At 36.5% G+C, this 25,438-nt stretch overlaps 1 protein-coding gene across 1 annotated transcript; it reads right to left on the bottom strand.

Moving 5' to 3' along the window:
• Positions 1 to 11,862: 11,862 nt before the first annotated feature.
• Positions 11,863 to 13,501, bottom strand: LOC132631783 (CDGSH iron-sulfur domain-containing protein NEET). The gene is made up of 2 exons (XM_060347486.1): positions 13,186 to 13,501; positions 11,863 to 12,226 (listed from the first exon to the last, which is right to left on the bottom strand). The coding sequence occupies exons 1-2, from the start codon at positions 13,368 to 13,370 to the stop codon at positions 12,124 to 12,126; spliced, it is 288 nt and encodes a 95-aa protein (XP_060203469.1). The 5' UTR covers positions 13,371 to 13,501; the 3' UTR covers positions 11,863 to 12,123.
• Positions 13,502 to 25,438: the final 11,937 nt, after the last annotated feature.

Below are 25,438 nucleotides of genomic sequence, written 5' to 3'. Positions count from 1 at the left end.
TTTTGTTTACGTCCTTTGTATTTCAATTGTATTATTTTGTTCGGCATAGTCTTAGGAGCTGCAGCTACTTTCACTTTTGAAGATGGGTTCTTTGTTCTAGAAATTTTTTTTGTGAAATCTTAACGGTTAAGCCGATAACAAACAACAACCGATTAACCGATATCTTAGCGGTTTAATATATCTACAAACCAATAACAGATAACTTTCAAACCCGGACCAAAGACCGATATGCAGCCCTAGTTCAAGAGGTATTCGAACCTGGACAAAGTTTTATTTTGTAAATAAGGCAAATCTTTTAAGAAAAATACAAGATGAAGTTGCAGTGTTTCGAACTCGCGTGCTCTAACTTTAATTGAGGCGCCTAACCAACTGAGCTATGGAGCTCATTTTATCATGTAATGTCACTTTATATTTTATATCGTTAATTTGTGGTTTTGCCTATTTATTATATATATTTATTTAGTAAAATTTTCCGACAAAGTAGTGTCACGTGACACCCCTCGGCCTAAAGTAAATTCGCCCGACGATCACATGTTAGTACAAACTTTCAAATACAAAGATATGGTAGTCCACTAAATCAACAATAATTGTAACTAGCTATTCTTAATATAATACTCCGACATGGTACGGATAATCTCTTCACGTCAAGCATGGGTCTTGTTTTGCAAAATTGAAAATGATGGATCTGATTTTACAAAATATAAACTTATGGGTCTAGTTTTACATCTAAAAAAGTTTGAAATTACAATTTGGAATCCCAAATCCTACTTTTTGGAGAACTTAGAATTTGAGATCATGATTTGAAGTTGAAGTTGAAAATTTGTGCAAATTTCATAAACAAACTCTAATTTGAAATAAAAATATGAATCATGCTCCTAAATTTTATGACCAACCCCTAATAAAAGATATATTCGCTGCCATTACCTCTTTTACATGTCCACATTGGCAAATTTTTAAAATAATATTCGGATTTTCGAGTTGTCTAAAAAATTGGGAATTTTATCCAGATAAAGAAGTTACAATTTTTTTCAGCACATTCCCATTTACCAGGAGTTATCCAAGTTTTGTGATTTCTATTGAGTTTAGGAAAAGAAAAATAAAATGGAAATTTGCTTTCCTTTTGTGTCTTTCTGTTACTTTTGCTTTTACATGATTTAAGGTTTTTTTAGAAAAGTTTAACTCTTACTAAAACTTCTATTCGCTTGTGTTATGAATGATTTGGATCAATCCACTTCAGCTCATGTTTCCAAGTCAGCCTCCAACGTGGATTCAATGCTGGGACCACCCGAAGAGTAGCAGGGCAATTATGGCAAACAGAATGCTGAATGATTACGTATGGGACAAAGGGTAACAAATTCTGTTAGGTATCAGTAGAAGTGTGATGATATAAGTGTGAGGAACGTGAATTAGGCAGGGGACTAATTTTGGATGAATCTTCCTATCTCTCTATTCTTCTTCTTCTTCTTCTTCTTCCCCAAGTCACTCCTTTTCTATTATGTTCTCCCTCCTCTTGAATTCTCTATTGTAATCCTTTAAGTATTGTTTAATTTCACTAAAGTTATTGTATCCTTCAGTTCATATCAATATAAATTATTTTGGTTGCTAAAGTGATAGAAAATTAGTAGCAGTTGCTACATTGGTGCTTTCATTGTCAACATGGTGGATACACGTCTCAAGTTGTTGGACGACTCCATGAAGGAGGTCAAGGACAGAAAGGTGGAATTCAAACAGGAGATGCGTGATATCAACTTGTCAGTGTCTACCCTTGCTACCGAGGTTAAGGAAATCATTCACCATGTCGTAAATCTGGGTAATCAAGTCAATTCCTGTTTTTTCAAGTCTCCCTGTGGTCGTTTGAGTTCGTCAGATCTACAACCTTGTTCTTCCACCACGGCTTTCTCTCCAACTTTGCGTCACAAACCAGCGCCTGTGGAACTGGGTCATTTTTCTGGAGAAATTCGGAAGCTTGGATATTTCAGGCAGATCATTATTTCGAATTTTACGGCATCACCGAGGATCACAAGCTCTCAATTGCTTCATTTTATTTGGATGGTGAGGCTATTGCGTGGTACCGTTGGCTCTTTCGGAACAAACAACTAGGCGATTGGCATTCGTTTTCTGTGAAATTGATTGGGCACTTTAAAAAGCGTTATTTAAATAAGCCAGAAGGTTGTTTGTCTAAACTCCGGCAAGTTTCTACGGTGGCAGCTTACCAGGCTCAGTTTGAGAGTATATTGAACGACGTTGTTGCTCTCCCGGACCCTATGATTTTTCATGGCTTTACTTCGAGCCTTAAACCAGAGATCCAAGATGATGTTTTAATTGCTCAGCCCAATTCCTTAGATGAGGCTATTCACTTGGCCCAACGGTATGAACATAAGCTGCAACGGGAACGCGGCCCATCCCACTCCTCTGGGCCCAAATCCCAACCTCTTTTACCCACCCCAGTATCTACCTTAGCCATCTCCACTTCCCCTCTTTCCCAGACGCCTAACCCTAACGCATCAGCTCATAAGTTTCCTATCAAACGGCTTTCAACAGCCGAGCTTTGTGAATGCCGAGAAAGGGGTCTTTGTTTTAACTGTGATGAGAAATTTACCCCTGGACATAAATGTAAACCACAATCCCACCTGTTTATCTTCTCTGACGAAGACGTCGATGACTCTGACCTTCTGAACCCGGCTATTTCTCATGAGGCTTTGGCGGAGCATTTACAGACCTTGGAAGTTGAAGCTTCTTCTGCTATCTCCTATCATGCCCTAGTTGGTGGTCACTCCTCGATCACCCTTCACCTTCATGGTCATGTTAACGGTTCCCCTGTGCAAGCTTTTTTGGATGGGAGAAGTACCCACAATTTTGTGCAAACGCGAGTTGTCAAATTCCTCCATCTACCTGTGGAGCCTGATGAGGCGTGATTTTACGCTAAAATCGACGCCTTTCGGCTATAAGTTTTACTTGTTTTTAAGCAAGTCTATGTTATTTTACGTGGTTTTTAGTATGTTTCAGGTAAAACAAGGTCCCTAGAGCCTAAGTGTGGAAAACAAGCAAAAAAGGAGAAAAAAGCGGCAAAACTAGAAACAATTGGACATTCTGGAATTTTTGGTGAAAAATTGCTCTGCGCGATCGCGCAGGAAAGTCACGCGATCGCGCCCACGCGCGTCAGTGGCACTGCTCATTCGCGGTCGATGGTCACGCGATCGCGCTGAAGATAAAATGTGATTCCACGCATTCGCGCATAGAAGTGGCGCGTCGTGTTGAAGTTTTTTCGGCCTAGTCCGAGCAGAACTTGGGCTTTGACGATTTCTGCTATTCCAGTTCCTTTAAAAAGCCAACTAGGGTTTGTTAAACACATCTTTGGCATAACACATAAACTTGGAGGCTAGGGTTTCATCACCAACACCATTGGAGGAGAAGATTGGAAGCACTTTAATGAGATATTTTTAAAACTTTCTTCAATTCCTTGTTTTGTATTGAATATTTATGTGTGTAGTATTTCATTTCAATACTTGAACCTTGTTTATGGAAGTATACATTGTTTAAGTTTGGATTGAATCTCTTGTTTTGCTTATGTGTTGAATGATTTTATTCCTAATGAAGTGGGTTATTGTTTCTTTAATTAATCTCATTTTGAATGATTCTTAAGGGAGTAGCTAACCCTAAGACTTGCCCATTTATTTCGATTTAAACTTGGAAGAGGAAAACTCGGGATTGGGAAAGATTAATTAACAAGAATTTGGGGCGTTAACCCTCATCTAATGGAAATCGACCTAGGGATAGGCGACACCACTTGTAGCCATATTCGGGTGTTCTTAATGCTCCTAATTGCTTTAGGGATATTCAATTAGGTAGTCTAGTTAGTCTTCGGAAGAAGCTAATTTAAAGTCATTATCCGAGGCTAAGTAATATAAACTCACCATTATTTGTAAATCATGAAGTACATTGGATCGTTACTTGAGCGTAGTTTCCCTTGTACCCATGCTTGTGGCCATTGATCATTTTACTTGCTTTCTAGGTTAGTTTACATTTTTGTATTAGTTATAATTTTCTCCGAAAAAAAACCAAAATATTATCTATTGTTTGGCATAGCTATTATTGGTGATAATTCCTACTTTTCCTAATCGCCTATATATTGTTCTCTGTGGGATTCGACCCCGACTCATAGTTGGGTAAATTATATTTGCATACGACCGTGCTCATTCTAATTAATAGGGTGGATTTGGACGTTATTAGAGCCTACAGAAAAATTTTCGGTGTTGGTTGGTACTGGTCAGCACCTCTTTTGTGAAGGAATCATTCGCTCCGTTCCTCTAACAATTCAAGGGCATAACCTACACCTCGATTTCCATGTTTTTCCAATGCACGATGCAGATATAGTTTTAGGAGTTTCATGGTTGGCTACTCCATGACCGACCATGACTGATTATGCTGACCGCTTGTTTGAGTTCAATGATAATGGTCGTCGTGTGAGTTGGCGTGGGGATGTTTTTCCCGACCTTCAACTGGTTAAACTTCAGTGTCTTCGTCGTTTACATCATACCAATTCCATTGCATCCTACTATCACCTTGAGTTGACTGCTCCTGCACCTGCGAATCCTCAAGTACATCCACCACAACTTACGAAACTCTTGGATGGATTTTCTGATGTCTTTACAAAGTCGTGTGCATTACCCCCACCTCGACTTCAAGACTATGCCATACATTTGCTTCCCAATACCGGCCCAATTAATGTTAAGACCTATCGGTACCCTTTTTACCAAAAGCAGGAAATTGAACGCTTGGTTGAGGAGATGTTGAAAGATGGCATAATCCGCCCCAGTACCAGTCCATACTCATCCCCGGTGTTGTTGGTCCGAAAAAAAGATAGTATATGGAAATTTTGTGTGGATTATCGAGCAGTAAATGCAATCACAGTGCGTGATCGATTTCCTATTCCCACTATCGACGAACTGTTTGATGAGCTCCATGGATCAGAGTTCTTTTCTAAACTTGACCTGTTAGCGGGATATCATCAGATTCGGGTCCCAGCCTCGGATACGGAGAAGACTGCCTTTCGCACAGACGATGGGCACTATGAGTTTCTTGTTATGCCCTTTGGCTTATCCAATGCGCCTTCAACATTTCAGGCCCTCATGATAGCTATATTTCGACCCTATCTTCGAAGGTTTGTTTTGGTATTTTTTGACGATATACTTGTTTACAGCCCTTCTTGGGATCTTTATTTGGAACACTTGACCTTAGTGTTGCAGCTACTGCGTCAACATAAACTGGTGGCTAAGTTGTCTAAATGTGTCTTTGGTCAAACACCTGTGGATTATTTAGGCCATATCTTGACCCCTCAAGGTTTAGCGGTTGATCCTGGTAAGGTACTTGCTATACGACAATGGCCTCCACCTCAAATTTGTGAAGGAATTACAAAGTTTTCTTGTATGCCATTATGCGCAGGTTACCGGACCTCGTACTGATTTGTTATGCAAAGTTTCTTTCTGTTGGGATTCTACAGCCCATGATGCGTTTGTCAAGCTCAAAGAATTGTTGAGTACCCCTGTTTTAGTGCTTCTTGATTTTTCTCAACCCTTCCAAGTAGAAACTAACGCTTCGGATGTTGGAATTGGTGCGGTGTTAACGCAGGCTGGCCACCCTATTGCTTATTACAGCCAAAAGTTATGCCCCCATATGCAACGTACATCCGCCTATCACCGTGAAATGTATGCCATCACCGAGGCTATAAGCAAATGGCGCCAATACTTGTTAGGCCATCGTTTCACCATTTTGACAAACCAACAAGCCCTAAAGAACCTACCAGGTCATACAAACCCCGGAACAACAAAAACGTCTTTGCAAATTCGTGGGCTATGACTTCAACATCCTGTATCGTCCTGGTAGCCCGAACTTAGCAGCTGATGCACTATCACGCTGCCCTGAGGCTTTCTTTTTAGCTTTATCTGGTCGAACCTTTGATTTCATCATGTCCCTCCGAGATGCTAATATTTCCCATCCAGAATTGTTGCGATGGCTAACAGAATTACAACAAGGCCATGTTACTGAATTTTCATTTCAAGAGGGGTTACTATTTCACAAAGGGCAGTTGGTGATTCCATCTGATTCTCCTGTCCGACTACATTTACTCCATGAGTTTCACTCCACCCAAACTGGTGGGCATGCTGGTGAAGCTCGGACATTCCATAGGTTATCATCCAACTTTTATTGGAAAAGGATATGGCTGGATGTCAAACAGTTTGTTGCCGCTTTCCATGTTTGCCAACAAATGAAAGACTCCTCTCAACTCCCTGCAGGCTTGCTTCAACCTCTTCCAATTCCGGAAATGGTGTTTGAGGAAATAGCCATGGACTTTATCACTTGTTTGCCTTCTTCAAAAGGGAAGGCTACTATCATGACTGTCATTGACAGATTGACCAAGTACGGTCACTCTGTCGCTTTACCCTCCAGTTTCTCGACTCAATCAGTCGTTGTGGCCTTTGTCAACTATATCCTGAAATTTCATGGTGCTCCCAGGGTCATAGTATCTGATAGGGATCCAAGATTTTTCCATTCTTTCTGGCAAGAGATACATCAACTTTAGGGTACTACATTGGCTACCAGTACTTCATACCACCCTCAGACCGATGGTAGTCTTAGGCTCTGAACAAGTGTGTTGAGATGTTCCTTCACTGCTTTATGGCTGATTCTCCTCATGAATGGGTCACCATGTTGATTTGGCAAAGTATTGGTACAATACGTCTTACCAATCTGCAGTAGGCATGACTCCTTTTCAGGCATTATATGGTAGAGAACCTCCTGTGCTAAGCATATATATCTTGGGTGGCAGCTCCGATGATTTGGTCAAAAAATACATGGTTTGCCGAGATGAGGTTTTGAGCATTCTAAAGTAAAATTTTCTCATCGCCCAAACCAGAATGAAAGAAGTCGCTAATAGGAAAAGAAGTGATAACCACTTCAATGAAGGAGATTGGGTCTTTGTCAACTTGAAACCGTATAAACAGGTTTCGATCAGAAAATTACACAATCACAAGTTGGGTCTCCGATTCTTTAGTCCATTTCAAGTTCTAAAACGTATTGGCCAGGTTGCCTACAAGTTAGATCTTTCTGCAGCTACACGCATACATTACGTATTCCACATCTCTATGCTTCGGAGATGCATTGGCAAGCCGGATACTCAGACCACTCCACTTCAGCTGTTAGGCCCTTCCTTGAACCTTAAGGACAAGGTTCCTTTAGAGGAGGAGAGTATCGTTATGAATGATTTGGATCAGTCCACTTCAGCTCATGTTTCCAAGACAGCCGCCAACGTGGATTCAATGCTTGGGACCACCCGAAAGAGTAGCAGGGCAATTGTGGCAAATAGAATGTTGAATGATTACGTATGGGACAAAGGGTAACCAATTCTGTTAGGTATCAGTAGAAGTGTGATGACATAAGTGTGAGGAACGAGAATTAGGCAGGGGACTAATTTTGGATGAATCTTCCTATCTCTCTATTATTCTTCTTCTTCCCCAAGTCACTCCTTTTCTATTTTGTTCTCCCTCCTCTTGAATTCTCTATTAGAATCCTTTAAGTATTGTTTAATTTCCCTAAAGCTGCTGTAATCCTTCAGTTCATATCAATATAAATTAGTTTGGTTGCTAAAGTGATCGAATATTAGTAGCAGTTGCTACAGCTTGCCTTTCATCATCTCTTTTCCAGGCCCAGATTGGCAAATTATTAAAATGAATATTTGTGTTATTGAGTTATTAAAATTGTTTATGCAATTATTATTAGATGAATGAATCGTGTACAAATTAAGTTGTGTCAATATGACGATGTTTGCTTAAAATTCAGGGTCGTTTGATTGGTGGGATAAGGATAATAATTTCGAAATATTCCATGAGATTATTTTATACTGTGTTTTGGTAATAGTATTATTTAATCCCAAATAATTTTAATTTCGTGGGTTATCCAAACTTATGGATCATCCTTGTCTATCCTATCCCACTGACTAAACGGCCCTATTATGCCACTAATTTGAGCCATGGGTGACGGGAGTGTTACAAGGATAAATTTGAGTGGAAGATTTCTTAATTTATCTCAAAAATTAAGGGCCCGTTCGTCCATAAGAATTATTCATTTTTTTCCGGAATATTTTTTCACTTTATGGTGTTTGGCCATAAAAATTCCAAATACAACTTGAACTTGTATTTGGAATTTGAAAAACAACCAAAACTTGTTTTTCACTTTTTTTCCCCACTTTTTTCACTTTTAATACATTCAAACAATCAAATATTATTTGCAAAAACTATAACCAAACACAACTCCAACTCCAAAATACCAAATAAAGTGAAAAATATTTGGTATTCATGGCCAAACGCCTACTAATTATGTAAATTTTTTGCACTATAATTTAAGCTTTAGATTACCTCCGGTAAATGTGCTTTCAGTACTTCTCTATGCTCTTCTAGATTAAAGCTACATGTTCCCCTTAAAATTGAAGGTCTGGATTAAAACCTATTCTATCTTTATCTTCCATCAAAACCAAGTTCTCATTCTAAGAAAAAGAACCCAACTTCATCCAATCTTTAATTACTTCTTAGTAATAATAACGCGAGCCAGCCCACGTTTTGCAGTTGAAGAAACACTAAATAATTATCCGAGCTCTATCAGAATAACAACTCCAAAGTTGAAGCTATGTGCAAAAGCTTGAATCTCGAATCTATTTGTATGTCAGCAACAATACTCTAAAGACCAAATAGTCTCAAACAAAGTACTACGTATTTATTCTTTAAATCAATTAATGGCGATTCGTCTCACAATAATGAAGAAGATGAAATTGAGGAAAATTATGACATGCAAATAGATTTTAGGTGTAAAAATAATTTTATAAAATAATGCAACTATTTTATAAATGTTGAAAACTTATTATATTAACACTTGAATTTAAAATTATCAGATATCATCGGGACGTATAATAGTTTTTATTTTTTACTATAAAAAAAGGCAATCACGTGATCGTACCTCGCCTAATACTTCTTTATAAACAATTATTTTTTGTGTACGTTCTTCTGTATCGCTTTGGATGCTTTATATGGACGGAAGTTAATGTTATCGACATTCATATTTCTCTTGAAACTGTAACATATACATAACTATCTGTGTGAGAAAACATGTTATTAAAAATATAGTCGAACATTTGAAATTGTTTGGCTCTGTATTTTATCATCACAAAATACAAGCAAGTTGAAAATTGTATTTAGACGAATTTAAAAATATATCTTTCATTTTTTAAGGCGAAGTTGAATTTTGAGGATAAACACGTTCTTAGACACATGTCGGCCCATCATAATTCAGTTTTGAGCTAAAATCTTCCCAGAACTATAACTTAAACTTAGATTACATCCTTATGCTACAATAGTGAACAAAAAATTCCTTTAACTATCTCAAAAATTGCAATAAACATCCTTCTGTTAACTTATGTTAAAAAACTAAAAGTTGAAATAAAAACATGTGCCAAGCATGTGACTTCCCCACAAATCTCCCTATTCTATCCCGATTGATTCCCTCCCCATTCCGACTGATCGTGTTTCATATTCGGCAGAGTTTTTGGCTTCAAATCCAAAACTTTCTGTCCTTCTGAATTTCAGAGAATAATCTATAGCAACAAGACAAGTTATTTTACTGAACAAGAACTGAGATTCATTCTGCTATGTATTCGTATTCTAGTAGCTCTTATACTTTTGAGACTAGTTTTGGGAGTGTACTTTCTACTTTCCGCATATTTATGATCTTGAGACTTCGTATTCTATTGCTTTGTCTTCACTTTACTTTTCCACATTAACTAGTTAAATGGACTAAAATTGGTTAAGGTTCGCCTACTGGAATAGGAGTAGATACCATCATGGTTAGTGTGATCTTTGGGTCGTGACTATTTACATTGAACAAATGAATTTCCAGCTAATATCCCTTTCACCAACCGTCTGGTCCAAAGCCAAATATACAAATCATAATAGCATTATTACTCTTAAAATCCCAGGTGAGCATCTTTTTTTTTTTCTTTTCAAAAAGAAATTTGCAGTTCGTTTAAGCAATGATAACCAACTATAATCATAATTTGCATCCAGGGGCGGAGCTACAGTGTAATAGGGGGGTTCGGCCGAACCAATAGCTTATGCATAGACTCTGTATTTGTATTAGAAAATCCAGTAAACGTCTATAACCAATTAAATGCGAACCCACCTACAAATGTAAGTTGATGGTCCAGTGGTAAGGAAGAAGTTGAAGAACCTTCTGCGTCCAAGAGCTGTATGCAAAAAGAACATTTCACTCTAAAACAAAAGAGGCCCGCGTTTCTTTCACAAACATCAAACCCCATATCAGATTTCTACAAAGACCCAAAACCTATTCCGTCTTCTTCTCCTTCTTCAAAAACGACAAAAGCCTTTGCTCACCGCCACCCACTCTCTGCCGGAGTCCAAACCTTCGGATGGTGACCGGTGGGTACAGGAGCCCTTTCAGTTTGTCCCTTTTTTAAATATATTAATTATCGATATTTGTTTATTAATTTGACTATTGTTACACATTAGCTTGAGATAGTTGTCTTGTCTTAAAATTTCCAACCCTCAAACCTCAAATCCTGGCTCCGTCTCTATTTGCATCTTGCCTAAGTCTCATTTGAGGGGCTTGGTATGAGCAACGGAGTCTTATAAACTTCACACATGATTGGCCACATCAATGATCAAACAAAATGGGTGACATATAAATATAAATTTCAGTACAAAAATTATTTTGCAGATCATTATGGTCATATACCTTTTGAGTAGTGCCACAACAAGGCAGAATATAGTGCCTTCATATACCTTATACTACTATAATCCTATGACAACAATCTATTGACACTTGGAATAAGATTGAAAGGATAACTTTGTTTTTAAAGGTTGCAGAATTGTTTCATACACAGAATTTTGGCGCTCCATTCCAAACTCTATCAATAGATTCTTTTCAAGAAAATTAAGCGCCTGTTTCGCATTTTAAAAGTCTAGGCAGCTTTATGAGCTTGTTCTGTTTCCTCCATAGGCATTCGCATATCAATTCGTTCGATGAGAACTTTGTTCAGTGCTGTTTTATACGTCATTCATTCGTTCGATGAGAACTTTATTTCCAGGATCAGAAGCTGTGATTTTTAGAGGAGGTTCAGTTAATATCAAAATGTCCCTGGACTATATAGCATTGTGCTCACGAGCATAATCCTTAGACTGATGAAGCATAAAGCCAGAAATCACGTGATGAATAGCTGAAGTTCAAGGCAAATGAAAGGTTACTACAGCATAACTACATCAGGAACTATCAGAGCAGATTGAGCGTAAGCTGTCAAAGTCTGGCTGTTCTGATCGGGGAGTACAACACTTCTAGATAACGGAAACGCAGTGCCAATTAGTGCTAAGATCTGATAAATCGATGACTCTCTACTTCACTTCCAAACTCTAAAACGATCAAAAGAACCACTAGACTGAATGGCTGAAGGGTTCTTGGTTTGGACAAGTGATGTAAGTATAAGACTATGAGCTTATATCTAACCTTTTAATTGGACTAAGTACTACTACCTTTGTTGACTTCAGAAAGGAAAAGCTATTCAACTCTTTCTTAGCATTTAATACTGTGTCTTTTCGGCAAGACTCCAGAAGACCAGCTCTTTTTTTTTTCCCTCCTCTTTAGCTATGAATTTTAATCAGTCCATAGAGACTGATTAAGAAAGAACAACAGAAGCCCGACCTAGCAGCAGCTACGAACAGCAATACGAGATTGTGAAAACACTTGCTACAATGATATTAGATTGATTGTATCAGCTAAACTATATGGCTTGTTAAGTCATCAGTCTCATCTAACACTCGTATGGAAATAATATTCATGTTTCATGAATCATGACATTGACAAGTTTTCGCTATATAGCATAATCCAAACCACAATGGAATCAGATTCTAACATGAGAAAAGCTAATGCTGACAAAGGACAAATAAGTCTTATTCTAGAATGAACATTCACATGGAAAGAAGAACATCTCATTTCAACGAATGGTAGATAGAGCTCAAGAGTTTGCAAAATCTAGAGACTAACACGATACCACAACCATTTACTAGCTTACTGCTTCTTTAAGAGCAGGGGTCCAACATTATCTCCAGTTGCCTTATTGTGCTTCACGTGGCTTCCATCACATAGAGGAAAAGTTCCAGACCTCCAACACCTGCGCAGAAAAATCTCCTACTTAATAAAACTACCGATTACTTTCAGTTCAAAATGTTATTCTATTTCAAGATTCTAGCAAGCGTAGAATCCAGAAGGAAATCCACACAATAATAAAAGGGAGAAATTTATGACTCTGTTCTTCAGTTCAACGATCAGTAAATACAATATAGTATAGCATCATCTATGATTAAACATAATTAATGTAATACAATTAAAAACTTATTAAACTGGTTGATTATAACAGGGGTAGTTTATGTGCTCTAACACATGTAGTGTTGTTTCACATTAACTCTTAACACCTTCAAGTCCAATTCTTAGTGAGACAAAAAAAAAAAAGTCTCACACAATTAGCACAATTAGCGTCAGTTGTGTGAGGCACAAAATAAAGTTTTTTGAAGTGAGGCCTTTCTATACACACTTTTTGGAATATGAAATTGCTTTTGAAAATCAGATTAAATAGTCACTTATCACTACCGGTAATAGGACTCTCTTTTTTATAATTTCAACTCTACATGCTATATTTTTCAACTTCAACCAAATAATGTCCAATCCCCACTAAAAATGAACAAATCTCTTTTTCCTATGAACGTACAAGAGTCGCAACCACAAAAAGCATTTTTCAAAAAAAAAAAAAATTAAAAACATTGTTGATTGACCCATCCCACTATGTGCCTTGTCCTATCTGCAGTGATATAGGTCTATGGAGTAATATATAATATTCACTTATATACATCAGCAGATTATTCAAATTCCGGCTGACTTTTTCTTCTCTCCCCCATTTTCGCATATGTAAGCCAAAGGGAAAAAGTTGTAAATAAATTAATAATTGCAGGCATATTCCCAACTACCAGGAATTATCCAACTTTTTAACAAAACAAGAAGTCACTGACGGTGCACAAAGTAATACTAGCATAATAAGAACATGTGTAAAAGAGAGAGAGAAAAAGAAAAGGGAACCTGCAGTAAGCAGTAAGAGGCTTAGAGAGTTCAGTGACGACAACAGAGTCCACCACTTTTGGTTCGTCCTTTTTAATATCTGGGTTTATAGCTTCAGCACGAACCACCACCATACGCCTTGGCCTCACCGTCAATGGAGATAATGCAAACCCACCTTGAATTATGCTATTAGTAATTGACGCCATTCTCAATTTTCTTCTCTGTTATTTGGGGGTCAAATGACTCGATCGCACTGGGGAAATGAGAAGGGGTAATGTGAAGTGTAAATAAATAGCGAAGGGGTGATGAACGTGTGGCGACCACGGTCCCCTTTTGTGACGTTCGCAATCGAGTGGAAGCTACCATATCCACACGTCCCTCTATATTCATCTCCTCCAAATTTTGTGATCTCTATTGAATGGGGGTAAGGGAAATTAAAATCAGAATTTGCTTTCCTTTTGGGTCTTTCCGTTATTTTTGTTTTGTGATTTAAATTTTGGAAATTTGTAGGTTTATACTCTATTAGTTAGTTAAGTTAACCACATAAAATATGTCATTTCATTTAATTATACGCTATCGCTTTAATATGCCGTAAAACTCTACATATTTTCTTCTTGAGGTTGGTGTGTATAATTAAAAAAGATGACATATTTTATGTGGTTAACTTAACTACCTATAGACGAATGAAAACACGTGACGAGTGCAATGTGTATATGTTTTTTTGCTCGTACTCTATCAAATTATAATAACATTTAAGATATCGTCCCACAGAGTATGGAACCACCTATGCTACAGATCTGTATTATCTTTGTTACTATTTGAGAGAATCAAATTGATGAAAGGAGAGTTGTTTAAAAGTCTTAAAATTAAAACAACAAAGTGAGAAATATTTTTGGATTTTTTCTAATAAAAGATAGATGTTGGGATACTTTGAATTGGCAAGATAAAATAATTGTAATAAAACCAAAAGTTTATTAGTATTTCTTTGTTTAATGATATGATCGCTTATTTCTATTACAACCAAATCATATAAAAGTAGCCAATTAAAAACATCTCTTTCGATTAGTGTAGTTAATCAATTGACGGTGAAACAAAGACCTTGTTTAAAGAATGATTGCTTATTTCTAATTCAACGACTCCACATAACGACAATATATTAATAGCACCACTCTCACTTATACTATCAATATATTGTCAGTTAGCGACACTAAACAATAATTGATTAATAACACCTCTTTCGATTAGTGTAGTTAACCATTTAAAGTAATGGCTTCAAACAAGAATTATCTTAGTTGAGTGCACCAAGTGAACAAAAGCCTCTTTTGATCAGCCTTTGCTAAATCAATAAACTTATTTGATTCAATTCCTCCATGAGAATAGGACCGAAGAAATAAGATAAAGATATCTCAAATCGATAAACTATTGAGTCAATCCCTCCGTGAGAATAGGGCTGAAAGAAATAAGATAAAGATTATATAATCAATAAACTTGTTTAAATCATTCTCTTCTCCCGAATAAGAAATAAAATAACAAGATAAAGATTTTGATAAATAGATTTAGTTATACCCAATAATAGATATAATTAATATCAAATACCTTGGTGTATGAAGATGATAAAGAGAAAATCTCAATATAAGAAGATAATAAAATTAATATGTTTATCATAATAACTTTATCAAGCTAGTATCCCAACTAAAGAAAATTAATCCATTATGGAGTAAGAAAAACTAAATAGAAAATTAAAAGACTAAAAACATTTTTACTAAAAGAAAGAAACAAGAGAGAGACCAAGACAAGTTCTTGTGTCCTCTTTACAATTGGATGATCTTTAAGACAAAAGATGTCTCTATTTATAGCAACAACAATGCCCCTTTGATTGCTTCTACTTTGGGCAAAGTAAATGAGATTACTTTGGGCAAAGTGACTTCTTTTCTTCATTTGTCATATTGGCAAGATGACATGTTTCATATTGGCCAAAGTAGCTTCTTCCTATTTTCATTGATTTTTAGCTTCTTCATTTCTTCTTTTCCATGTGTTCTTTGTCCTCCAAGATTTATTAGAAAAATGTGAGAATTGGATATAATTATTCATGTTTTAATTTAAAATATTATTTTTATATACTGAAATTACATGAATAATTTATATCCATCAACACGCGCAAATATTTTTTCAAAATTTAAACCGAAAGTATATAATTGAAACATTTTATTGGGAGTTGAGGTGTTCACTTGAAACAAAGGTTAGTTGGAGTGTCTAAATGGAATATCCGTACAAGTTTAAGGGGCTGACTATATGTATTAAGCCTTTATATGAAATTTTTATATTTTATTGTCGTCTATCAAAATAATAATCGGCAAATGCATATTTTATGTATATTAATATGCATATACATATAATATACATATTTTATGCATAACTAACGTATATTTTTTGTATATATGACTAGCGGTTGTAATTATTTTTCACAAGCAGCCAAATATATAAATTTCCTTATTTTTATTTCACAAATTAGTGAGTCCAAATCTTTAAATATATTGAATTTCCAAATTTTGAGTTCACCACAAAAGAAGTCACACAACTTGTGTCAATTATGTGATGAACAAAGTAATGTTTTTTTTCCTTTTTTTCATGTCTAATTGTCTACGTTGATATTTTTTTCCTAATATTCTTGCTTTCGTGAATAATATTTTATTTTGCCCAAGCTTCTAGAAGTCAAAAATATTTTTATCGATTATTTTAAGAATGTTTGACAACCAAACTTTTAGAGGAAAAAAATAAGTGCTTTAAAGTATTAGCTGAAGTTGAAAAAGTAACTTTTTCCTGGAGCACTATTAGAATCTTGATCAATCATAAATTGTTGCTCTAACGTAAGTAAAAGTATTTTTGTAAAACACTTCTAATTATTCCAGAGCAAATATATACATGCTTTATAATATAAGAATTAACAATGCAAAATAATTTTATAATGTACCTAGTGATAAATGCATAAATATTGTACAAGTTAACTGGTACTAATAGACCGACATTATTAGCTTAAATTTCTACGTAAAACCACTAAATTGAACCACAAGTGATGTGAGTGTTACAACAAAAAATTTCTAAACTCATCTCGAACTATGCAACTTTTTTGCACTATAAATGGTTCTTGGTGAGAGGAAAAGAAAGAATTAATAAAAAAATTGTTAATAAAAAAATTAGAGGGAAAAAAAAGGACTGGCATACTAAATACCTTCGCAAGAAATGTGTAGAAATGAACTATTGTTCCTCTTATTTGGCAAGAGAGTCCGAAGTGCAATAGTTAAACTTGGGTCCGACTAAATTCGGACTCGCGCCGAAAAAGCATACATTAAAGGTAAACACGTTCGAATTTGTATCCAGCAGGACTTGAATACGAGCCCTTTGATTAAAGATGAAAGAGTACTTACTACTCCACCACATGCCCTATTGGTAGTTAAATTTCATCAATGTAAAGTAAGATGGAAAGGAACCTATTGACTAATGTTGATATTTTAATTAATTACACATTACTCGTTTACACGTAAACCTTTTGTTTAAGGGTATATATAATTCGAAGCAACAAAAAAATTCAAATTAGTTATTGGTACAAGTGAAATGAAAGCTAAGGGTATATATCATTCAAATCAACAAAAATATTCAAATTAGTTATTGGTACAAGTGAAATGAAAGCAAAATACGTATCCTATACTTTTAAGAAAACCTTGTTAGTATAATTTTGTCGTACTTCAAAGAGTTCTACATGAATCGTTTCCTTTAGTTTGACACAAGTTATAAAAGTAAACTCTACACCACTTGTCAATCCCTTTGAAGTATGATAATGTTTATTTTTACTCGACAAACTTTTTTGAAAACCAAAGAAGATTAATATTACTCCTTTATTACCTTTCCAGTTTCCCTTCTGGTATTTCTTTTCTTTTTCTCGCATTAAGTTGGTCTAATAGCAACATAGGACCAAACTATATTTATAGAGAGAGAGATATTCGTTTGCAATCCGGGAACTTATTTTTAGCTCGTCTCAATATATATGAACTAAAACAGATAAAATATAATCATACTCGACATGCAATAACCAAGAGAACTCCCTAAAAAATTATCATAAAAGATTAAGGTTGAAAAAGTATCAGACATGGAAGAGAGGAAAAAAAAAAGAGACAAAAAAATAATAATAATAATAACGAGCATCTTAGTTTTGACTTTTGAGCGTTTCTTTGTCCATTTCGAATTTTCTTTTAAATGGGACATCTTTTCACTAATTATATGCATGACCAAATTTATGCTAAGGTGTCACTCTTTGACATTTATGTCTGTTGCATTAGTATAATTTTCAACACGGGATGATTTTTTTTTTTTTTTTTGGTCCTTCATTTGCTAACTTTTCAAATAAACTATTTATTACTTCTTCCTTAGCTAGATGGAAAATTCAAAAGAGAAAAAATGGAAATAGTTTAACAATGTATGTTATGGTCGTCAATTGAATAGAGTTACCCAAGAAATCTGCATTGGACTTTTTCAGTCAAGACCTTGATAGAGTAATTTTATCGAACATACGTGTCAAGTTTTAATTGGAAATTGGTTAGGACCGAGTTTCAGCCATTGCAAGATCAACTCAAATTCAATATGACTTACTTATAACCTACTACTCCTACTAAGTAATATATTTGCAAATACTAACAATATGTTTAGCATCATTTTACAATATACGTTCACATATATATGATTTTATGCATATACTAAAAGTTGGTAATTTGTACTCAATGGATACTCCTCACACGTATGAATCAATTACATGTTTTTACATTTACAATAACGTGGTAAGTTGTCGTCACTATTTACCAAGAAAAGAAAACAATAGAAGAAACCACGTTTCTACAACTAATAATTAGGATTTGATATGTTGGTTTACAAAAGAAGCAGAAAGTCAAAAGCCCTCTGCTTTTAGACACTTGTCGCTCGCTCCTGCTTCCTCTACTTGATTACCAATTAAACATGCAGTATAATTTTTCCCATCATTGCTTAAATATTCAATTGCATGGACCACTGACACAGTAAGGTAAAATAATCCTTTAAACTTTCAAAATAGTGACATGGCTGAAATTGAATTGAAGATTTAGTTAGGCACAATTCATGAAATCTAGAGAGAAGATTTGTGAAATGAGAGCATTTCATTTTCTGATGAATGAATGAAAAAGTGAGAGTTACAATTCACTAACTACTCTTATATACACGTGTGGTATTCCACCAAAGTATCATTCTACTCTTATATACACGCGTGGTATTCCACCAAAGTATCTATTTTAATGATAGCTAATTATGTATTGAGTGGAAAGCGCACCCGCGGTTAGTTTGTGCAACCGGATGCTCAGGAGTTCCGTGGGATCCATATAGCTGACTTCCACTCCTACCAACTCCTATCACGTCTACCAACCTCGATCAGAGTGCCGCATCATACACGAACGTTGGGGTCACAGAGAGGTCACATCACCCGTACTTTAGGGGTTGAAAAGTCCAACTTTGGCTTATATAAGGATAGCTTAGGATAGAAGGAAGGGCATCTTGCTCACATTTTATAAATCCTATCTCTCTTTTCTCTCTAAGGCAATATAGACAAGAACATCCATTATTAATCTGTTTTTCTTATATCATTTTCTTGTTTGTTATCTCGCATTGTGCTACATCCGTGCTCATTGCTACTCCAAACCGAGCTCATAACAGAGTTTCCAGGATTGGATACGACTCACTTGTCTTCAAAACCTATAAAAATAAATCTCTAACTGATTTTCTGATCTAGTCTGTTTTCACTGGAAAACAATTTGGCGCCGTCTGTGGGGAAAGACAACTGTGGTGTCGTCCTGATTCGTAGCAGAAACTCTTAAAGTCGTACCTATTTGGACTTGTTTGTTAGAAAACACCTGATCATGTCTAGATCGGCTAGCAGCACGTCAAAGAGTAGTGTTCCAATCAAAGCAAGAGACCCGCAGGGCTCACGATCGGTGGATCGATAAAACTCTAAGAGGGAAAATAACCCAGAGTCCGATAGACGAGAAGAGAGAGAGGAGATAGCACCGCCCCCGGTGAAGGCTCATGACAAAACCCCTGTTGGGGAGAACTATCCTAATCATTCAGCAAAAAGTAGGGGAATGCTTCCCAGAGGGCGTTATTCTAGGAAAAGGAAAAGGCGCCTTCACTCTAGGGTTGAGGGGAGGTACAAAGCTGAAGACCCCCCATCGAAAATAACCTTGGCAGCAATCCTAGCATCAAACAACGCGATGATGGAGCGTATGGAAAAGCTCATAAACTCTCTGACCGAGGTAACACCAGCTAGTCGCCCTTCAAATAACTCAAAGGTTATCGAAGCACCGGGGACTTCCGGAGTGAATGCAGAGCAGATGGGGCTGGAACCAGTCGAACCGAATGCAGATTTAGCAAGGCTCACCAAGCTAGATAAGGAGCTCCATGACCGGATGAGTCAGATACCGAGGGCTCCCCCTGTCTTGAAGGGAGCAGTAGCAAGGAAATACGGAAAGATCCCGTACAAACTAAGCGCAGCTCCCGCGCCTATCCCGAAGAAGTTCAAAATGCCAGACATACCCAAATACACCGGGAATCTGGATCCAGAAGAACACATAGCCACCTTTGAGGCAGCCGTCACTGGGCACGACCTCAAGCTACACGAGATTGAATCAGTCATGCTGAAAAAATCCCACCAAAGGCTCAATAAAGGAGCACTTTCTTGAAAAGCGACTCTCAATTAATCATAAATCAGATCCTCAGCAAATACGAGGCTAAAGATGGTCAGATGCAGGAATATCAAAGCAGAGTCGTGACACTGTTGATTTATTTCCGACAATGGAAAGCCACCCAAATTCCTCGAGAGATGAACACCGAAGCTGACGTCTTGGCAAACTTGGATTCTTCGACTAGGGTGACTGAGGCAGGATCAAACTCCATTGTCCATCTACTACATTCCGTCAAGGACCTCAGTTTACATGAGATAAACACCACCAGTTTGACAAGGGACTAGCGGAACGACATCGTAAATTATCTACAAAATGGGACTCTCCCCGTAGATATTAAAGTCGCATGAGCAATGATAGTCAAAGCGGCGCGATATTGCATGCATGAAAGAGAGCTGTATCGCAGGTCGTACTTTGGCCCCCTGGCCAAGTGTCTGGGACCTGTCACGCCCCAAAACCCACCCTAGTCGTGACCGGCATCCAACGTCATGAACAACATCGGAAAAACCTAAACAATGCAATAATAACACTTGAACCCGCCAGGTTCAACATTCACCTCCAACAGTTTATAAAATAAATGTAACATCAAGTTCCTTTTTAATAATCTTTCCTTATTAAATTAAACAAAGTTATAAATAACTGCATATATCAGGATCATAATTATGAAATAAGATCAGCGGAAGTCTAATATAAGTAATAGTCATAAACGTGGCAAACACCCATTAAGTCGTACGAGACTTTGACAATCTACCCAAAATTCTGACAACTATCTATGGAGCTTCTAAGAGACACAACAATCGTCTAACTTCGGGACACAGTCCGGAAATCTAGAATAATAAATGAAACAGGAAGTGTCCCACGAACAAGGATGTGGGCTCACCAAATCAACAACAACAGCAAGTTCTCCTAAGCGCTGAAAGTATCACGAGCCTGCTCTTCTCCGTTTCTTAACATACCATCAAAAGCAACAATGGTATGCCTGAGTATTTCGTACTCAGTGAGTGCCTCGGGGACAACAAGTATTATAAAAATAAAATATAATAATACATAAAGAAATCAGTTCTGAAAAGATAGTATAAAAACAGTCATTCCACTTTGTGATTCTTAATATCATTTGTTAGACGGTTTACAAAGCCATTAATCAATATAAAAACAGGTATTCAGCATGTGTATCTCAATAAGAATTATCAAAACCGATTATAAAGTCTTTTGTCAAGTTACAACTTTCAATTATGCCTTTCAAATTGATCATGATTGTCAACAACAGTTCCATGAGAGAATAAGAATATCACACATGCCAATACAAGCCCAAGAATCAATCACATCGAAGGGATGACCGTAGGGTTCCCTTGTCACAGCGCACCACACCGGAATATGAAATTCTCGGTGGCTATCCTTCCTCCCGAATAGCTAGGCATTAACCACACTCCGGGTAGCGAACCCGGTAGTGGCCACTCTTCCTTCCGAATGGCTAGGCAATTACCACACTAGGATCCATAGTGACTACCCTTCCTCCCGAGTAGCTAGGCATATATACACCGGAATATGAAATCCTCGGTGACCACTCATCCTCCCGAATGGCTAGGAAAAATCACATCAACAGAGTTCATAGCATAAAAGCCAAATTACAATTCATCTCAAGGTAGTCACATCACCATTTACCATTAAGGTTTATTATGCCATATCGTAAAGATAAATCCTTTCAAAGAATGTTTTGAAAACGTATAACTTCTTTACGAAAGATTCCATGTCCTAATTCATCAATGAGAATATCATTACCAAGCCTTAACCATCGTTATTAAGCATCTCTTATAGAGAAAAACATTCATAATATCACATACATATATAGGGTTCGTTTCAATCTAGGTTTAATGTGGGTTTGTCCCCTCACACACATTAACCACCATTTAGACATGAATTGGAGTTCAAGAAACATGAAAAGATTACTTTTCCTTTCATTCATTAAAAAATCTTGAATAAAATTTATACTTCCAACAATAGTTTCAAAAATGATTTTCATTCAAAATAAGTTTTCAAAAGAGAGACATACAAATCACCTTTATAGTCAACAATGATTTTAAAAGAGACATACGAATCACCTTTATAGTCAACAATGATTTTTAAAAGAGACATACGAATCACCTCTATAGTTAACAATGATTTTTAAAAGAGATATACGAATCACCTCTATAGTCAACAATGACTTTTTAAAAGATACATACCTTAATATGTTAAACAAAGTTTAACAATTCACTTTTCTAATGAAGAACACCCAAACCCTAGCTTGAATCACTTTGGGAAGAATTATGTTGCAAACCCTAGGTTTTGGTCACAAGAATCATGGGTTTGATGTTAGAATTGATTAGTAATATTAGGGATGTTCTTACCTTTGATTTGGAGACTTGGAGGAATGATTTTCGTCCTTAGGGTTGTTCAGAAAGTGAAGGAATAAACAAAACAAGTGTCTTATTTATACTTTTCTGGTGAAAACGAGCCAAAGGACGCCCCCGAAGGACGGACCGTCCTTCGTGTTACGGACCGTTCTTTGGACCGTCCTTTAGTGGAAATTTCCAGAGAGTTCTGGTGATTTTTGAGATGTTACGGTGCCATGTTACGGCCCCGTAACACGTGTTACGGTCCGTAACGTCTCACCGTAACACAAGCCAAATTTCCAGCGAAGACAGGCTTCAGTAAGACGGGCATAACTTTTTGTACGCAACTTTGCTTGGGCTGGGCGACCTACCGTTGGAAAGTTATTTTAATGATCTACAACTTTCATCAAGGAAGTTTTGCCAAATTCACAACATATTTTTATGCAAATGGCCCAGAAACAGACCTATCAAAACTTAGGCGAATTTAAGAGCCCTTAAGAACTTCAATTGTTGGTTTGACTTCAAAACGACCATCTTCCATCCGAATTCATCAAGAATGGATTCATATAGATAAAATATCATCTTAACACTAGATTTTTACTCATTCACACATAGTTCATGTTTACGGGGTGTTACAGGACCGGCGGAGGTAGAATACGTAATGAGGGAAGTACACGAAAGTAGTTGCAGGAATCATTCTGGGTATGAATCGCTAGTCCAAAAAATAATAAGGGCTGGATCTAATTGTCCTGGATGGAGGAAGATGCCAAAGCCTTTGTTCAAAAATGTGACAAATGCCAACGACACTCTACTATGATCCACCAACCTGCCGAATTGCTCCACTCAATGGTAGCTCCATGGTCATTCTTAAAATGGGGGACAGATATCGTGGGACTAATGCCGGGGGCTGTGGGGAACGTAAGATTCATGCTGGTGTCGACAGACTACTTTTCAAAATGGGTAGAGGCGAAGGCGTATAAAAATCCAAGAGCAGGAGGTAATAGACTTCATCTGGGACCACATCATATGCAGGTCCGGGGTGCCAAAAGAAATAACGTGCGATAATGGTCCTCAATTCATTGGGACGAAGGTCACCAAGTTCCTGGAAGGATTGAAAATCAAACGAATAACCTCTTAACCATGCCACCCTTGCGTGAATAGGCAAGCAGAGTCCACCAACAAAATTCTAGTCCAAAACATCAAGAAAAAGCTGGAAGACACCAAGGGAGGGTGGCTGGAGGAATTGCCCAGGGTATTATGGGTATACAGAACCACGACTAAAACAAGCACTGGGGAAATCCCATTCTCCCTGGTATATGAGGCTGAGGCCTTGATCCCCGTAGAAACCGGGGAACGTAGCATCAGATATACTCAAACCACGGAGGAGTTAACAAGAAAGCAATGGCGGTCGGTTTGGATCTACTGGAGCAACGCAGGGAGATGGCCCTCGTACGGATGGTAGCACAAAAATAGAGGGTTGAAAGATATTTTAATGGAACAACAAATTTGATGCACTTTAAGGTCGGATACTACGTTATCCGAAAGGTCACTCTTGCGACACGAAACGTTAACGCGGGCAAGTTGGGGCTTAACTGGGAAGGCCAATACCAGATAATGGGGATTGCAGGCTAGGGATCCTACCGGATCAAGGACGAGCATGGAAATGAGTTGAAGAATAGCTGGAACGTCAGCAACCTCAAGAGATTTTACCTCTGAAGAGGCAACAGGTATGGTCTACATCTTTTGTCTTACACTAACTTGCTTCCTATCCTTGACAGGGACTACCCTTGAAAGAGTATCTCCAAATCAAAAGGAGGAGAGACGAAGATGCGCGTTGCACTCTTTTCCTTGATCGAGGTTTTGTCCCGAATGAGTTTTGTTGACACCTAATTTTTGACCTCCAATAATTTTATTTAATTATTCGCAGTTCTTGAATCACAAACGGAGTAAAATGTACATTTTTACAAGCCAAAAATGATTTTACAAAATTGTGTTGATGGCATTTTGCCATTTCATTTGGCAAAGTATCATCAAATATATTAGCATATATCATCTTGTATATTTGGTATATTTTAAGAGTTTCAAACATGTTTATCAAGATTTTAATTCAAAAAATAGTGGAAAACAATTAGTTAATTAATTTTTTAAAATTATTAATGGTTAATTGGTAAATATTTTACTCCGTTAAATTAAGAAATTTGGTTAATTGAATAGATAATCAATTACGTCTCAGTTTTATGATTTATTTGGCTATAATTGCAATTTATCTCAAAAATTGATTAAAATTGGTAATCTGTTAATTGCATGAGTCAATTGTGGTCATATTTTAAATAGCCAATTGCTTGCTAGTTTTTACACTTACAACATGGCTATAATTGAAATAATTAATTAGTTTCCACCCTTTTAAAATTGGTTATTTATTAAATCAATTGATAATCATATTTTGACGAAATTACCCCCTTTATATATATGTATACATGTACATACTACTATATAATATAAGAGCAAATGTGAGGACTTTTGTAGTCCTCACAATAATTTCCCAATTTTTTAAAAACTTTTTAATTAATTACTTTTAGGTCCTAATTTTATTTATTTAAGTTAATTTTTTGACTTTTCGTTTTTAAGGTCTACTTTTCAAAAGTTATCGAACCTGGGGGCTTTTGTAGTCCTCACAATAATTTTTATTTTTTTTAAAGAAAATTAATTAATTAATTACTTTTAAGTCCTAATCTTATTTATTTAAGTCATTTTTTTTATTTTTTGTTTTTAAGGTCTACTTTTCAAAAGCTATCGAACCTCCTACCTCATTTTTCATATTCTTTGGTTTTCTGGTTGGTGCTCAATATCCGCATTTGAGCCCAATTAATCCAGATAATTCGCACTGTATCGTGTCTATTCGGAGGGAGCGCTTCCTCCAAAGATTTTTTTTCATATCCATGTTCAAACCCCTAATCCCTAATTAAGAGAAGAGCAGCTCCATCCGCTGCACAAGTTAAATTATGTATTTGTCTTAAAAGTTCATTAACTATGTATAGATTATTTATTTAGAACTAAATAACTTCAGAAAATTATGATACATAAGTTATAGATGTCAAATTCTGGCTCCACATTTGATTTGAAGTAAATAATTTCATCAAAATGGAAGTT

The sequence above is a fragment of the Lycium barbarum genome, chromosome 3 (assembly GCF_019175385.1).
Source record: "Lycium barbarum isolate Lr01 chromosome 3, ASM1917538v2, whole genome shotgun sequence".
NCBI lineage: Eukaryota > Viridiplantae > Streptophyta > Magnoliopsida > Solanales > Solanaceae > Lycium > Lycium barbarum.
Note: the sequence above shows the minus strand (reverse complement) of the source record. Positions and strands in the feature narration are given on the sequence as shown.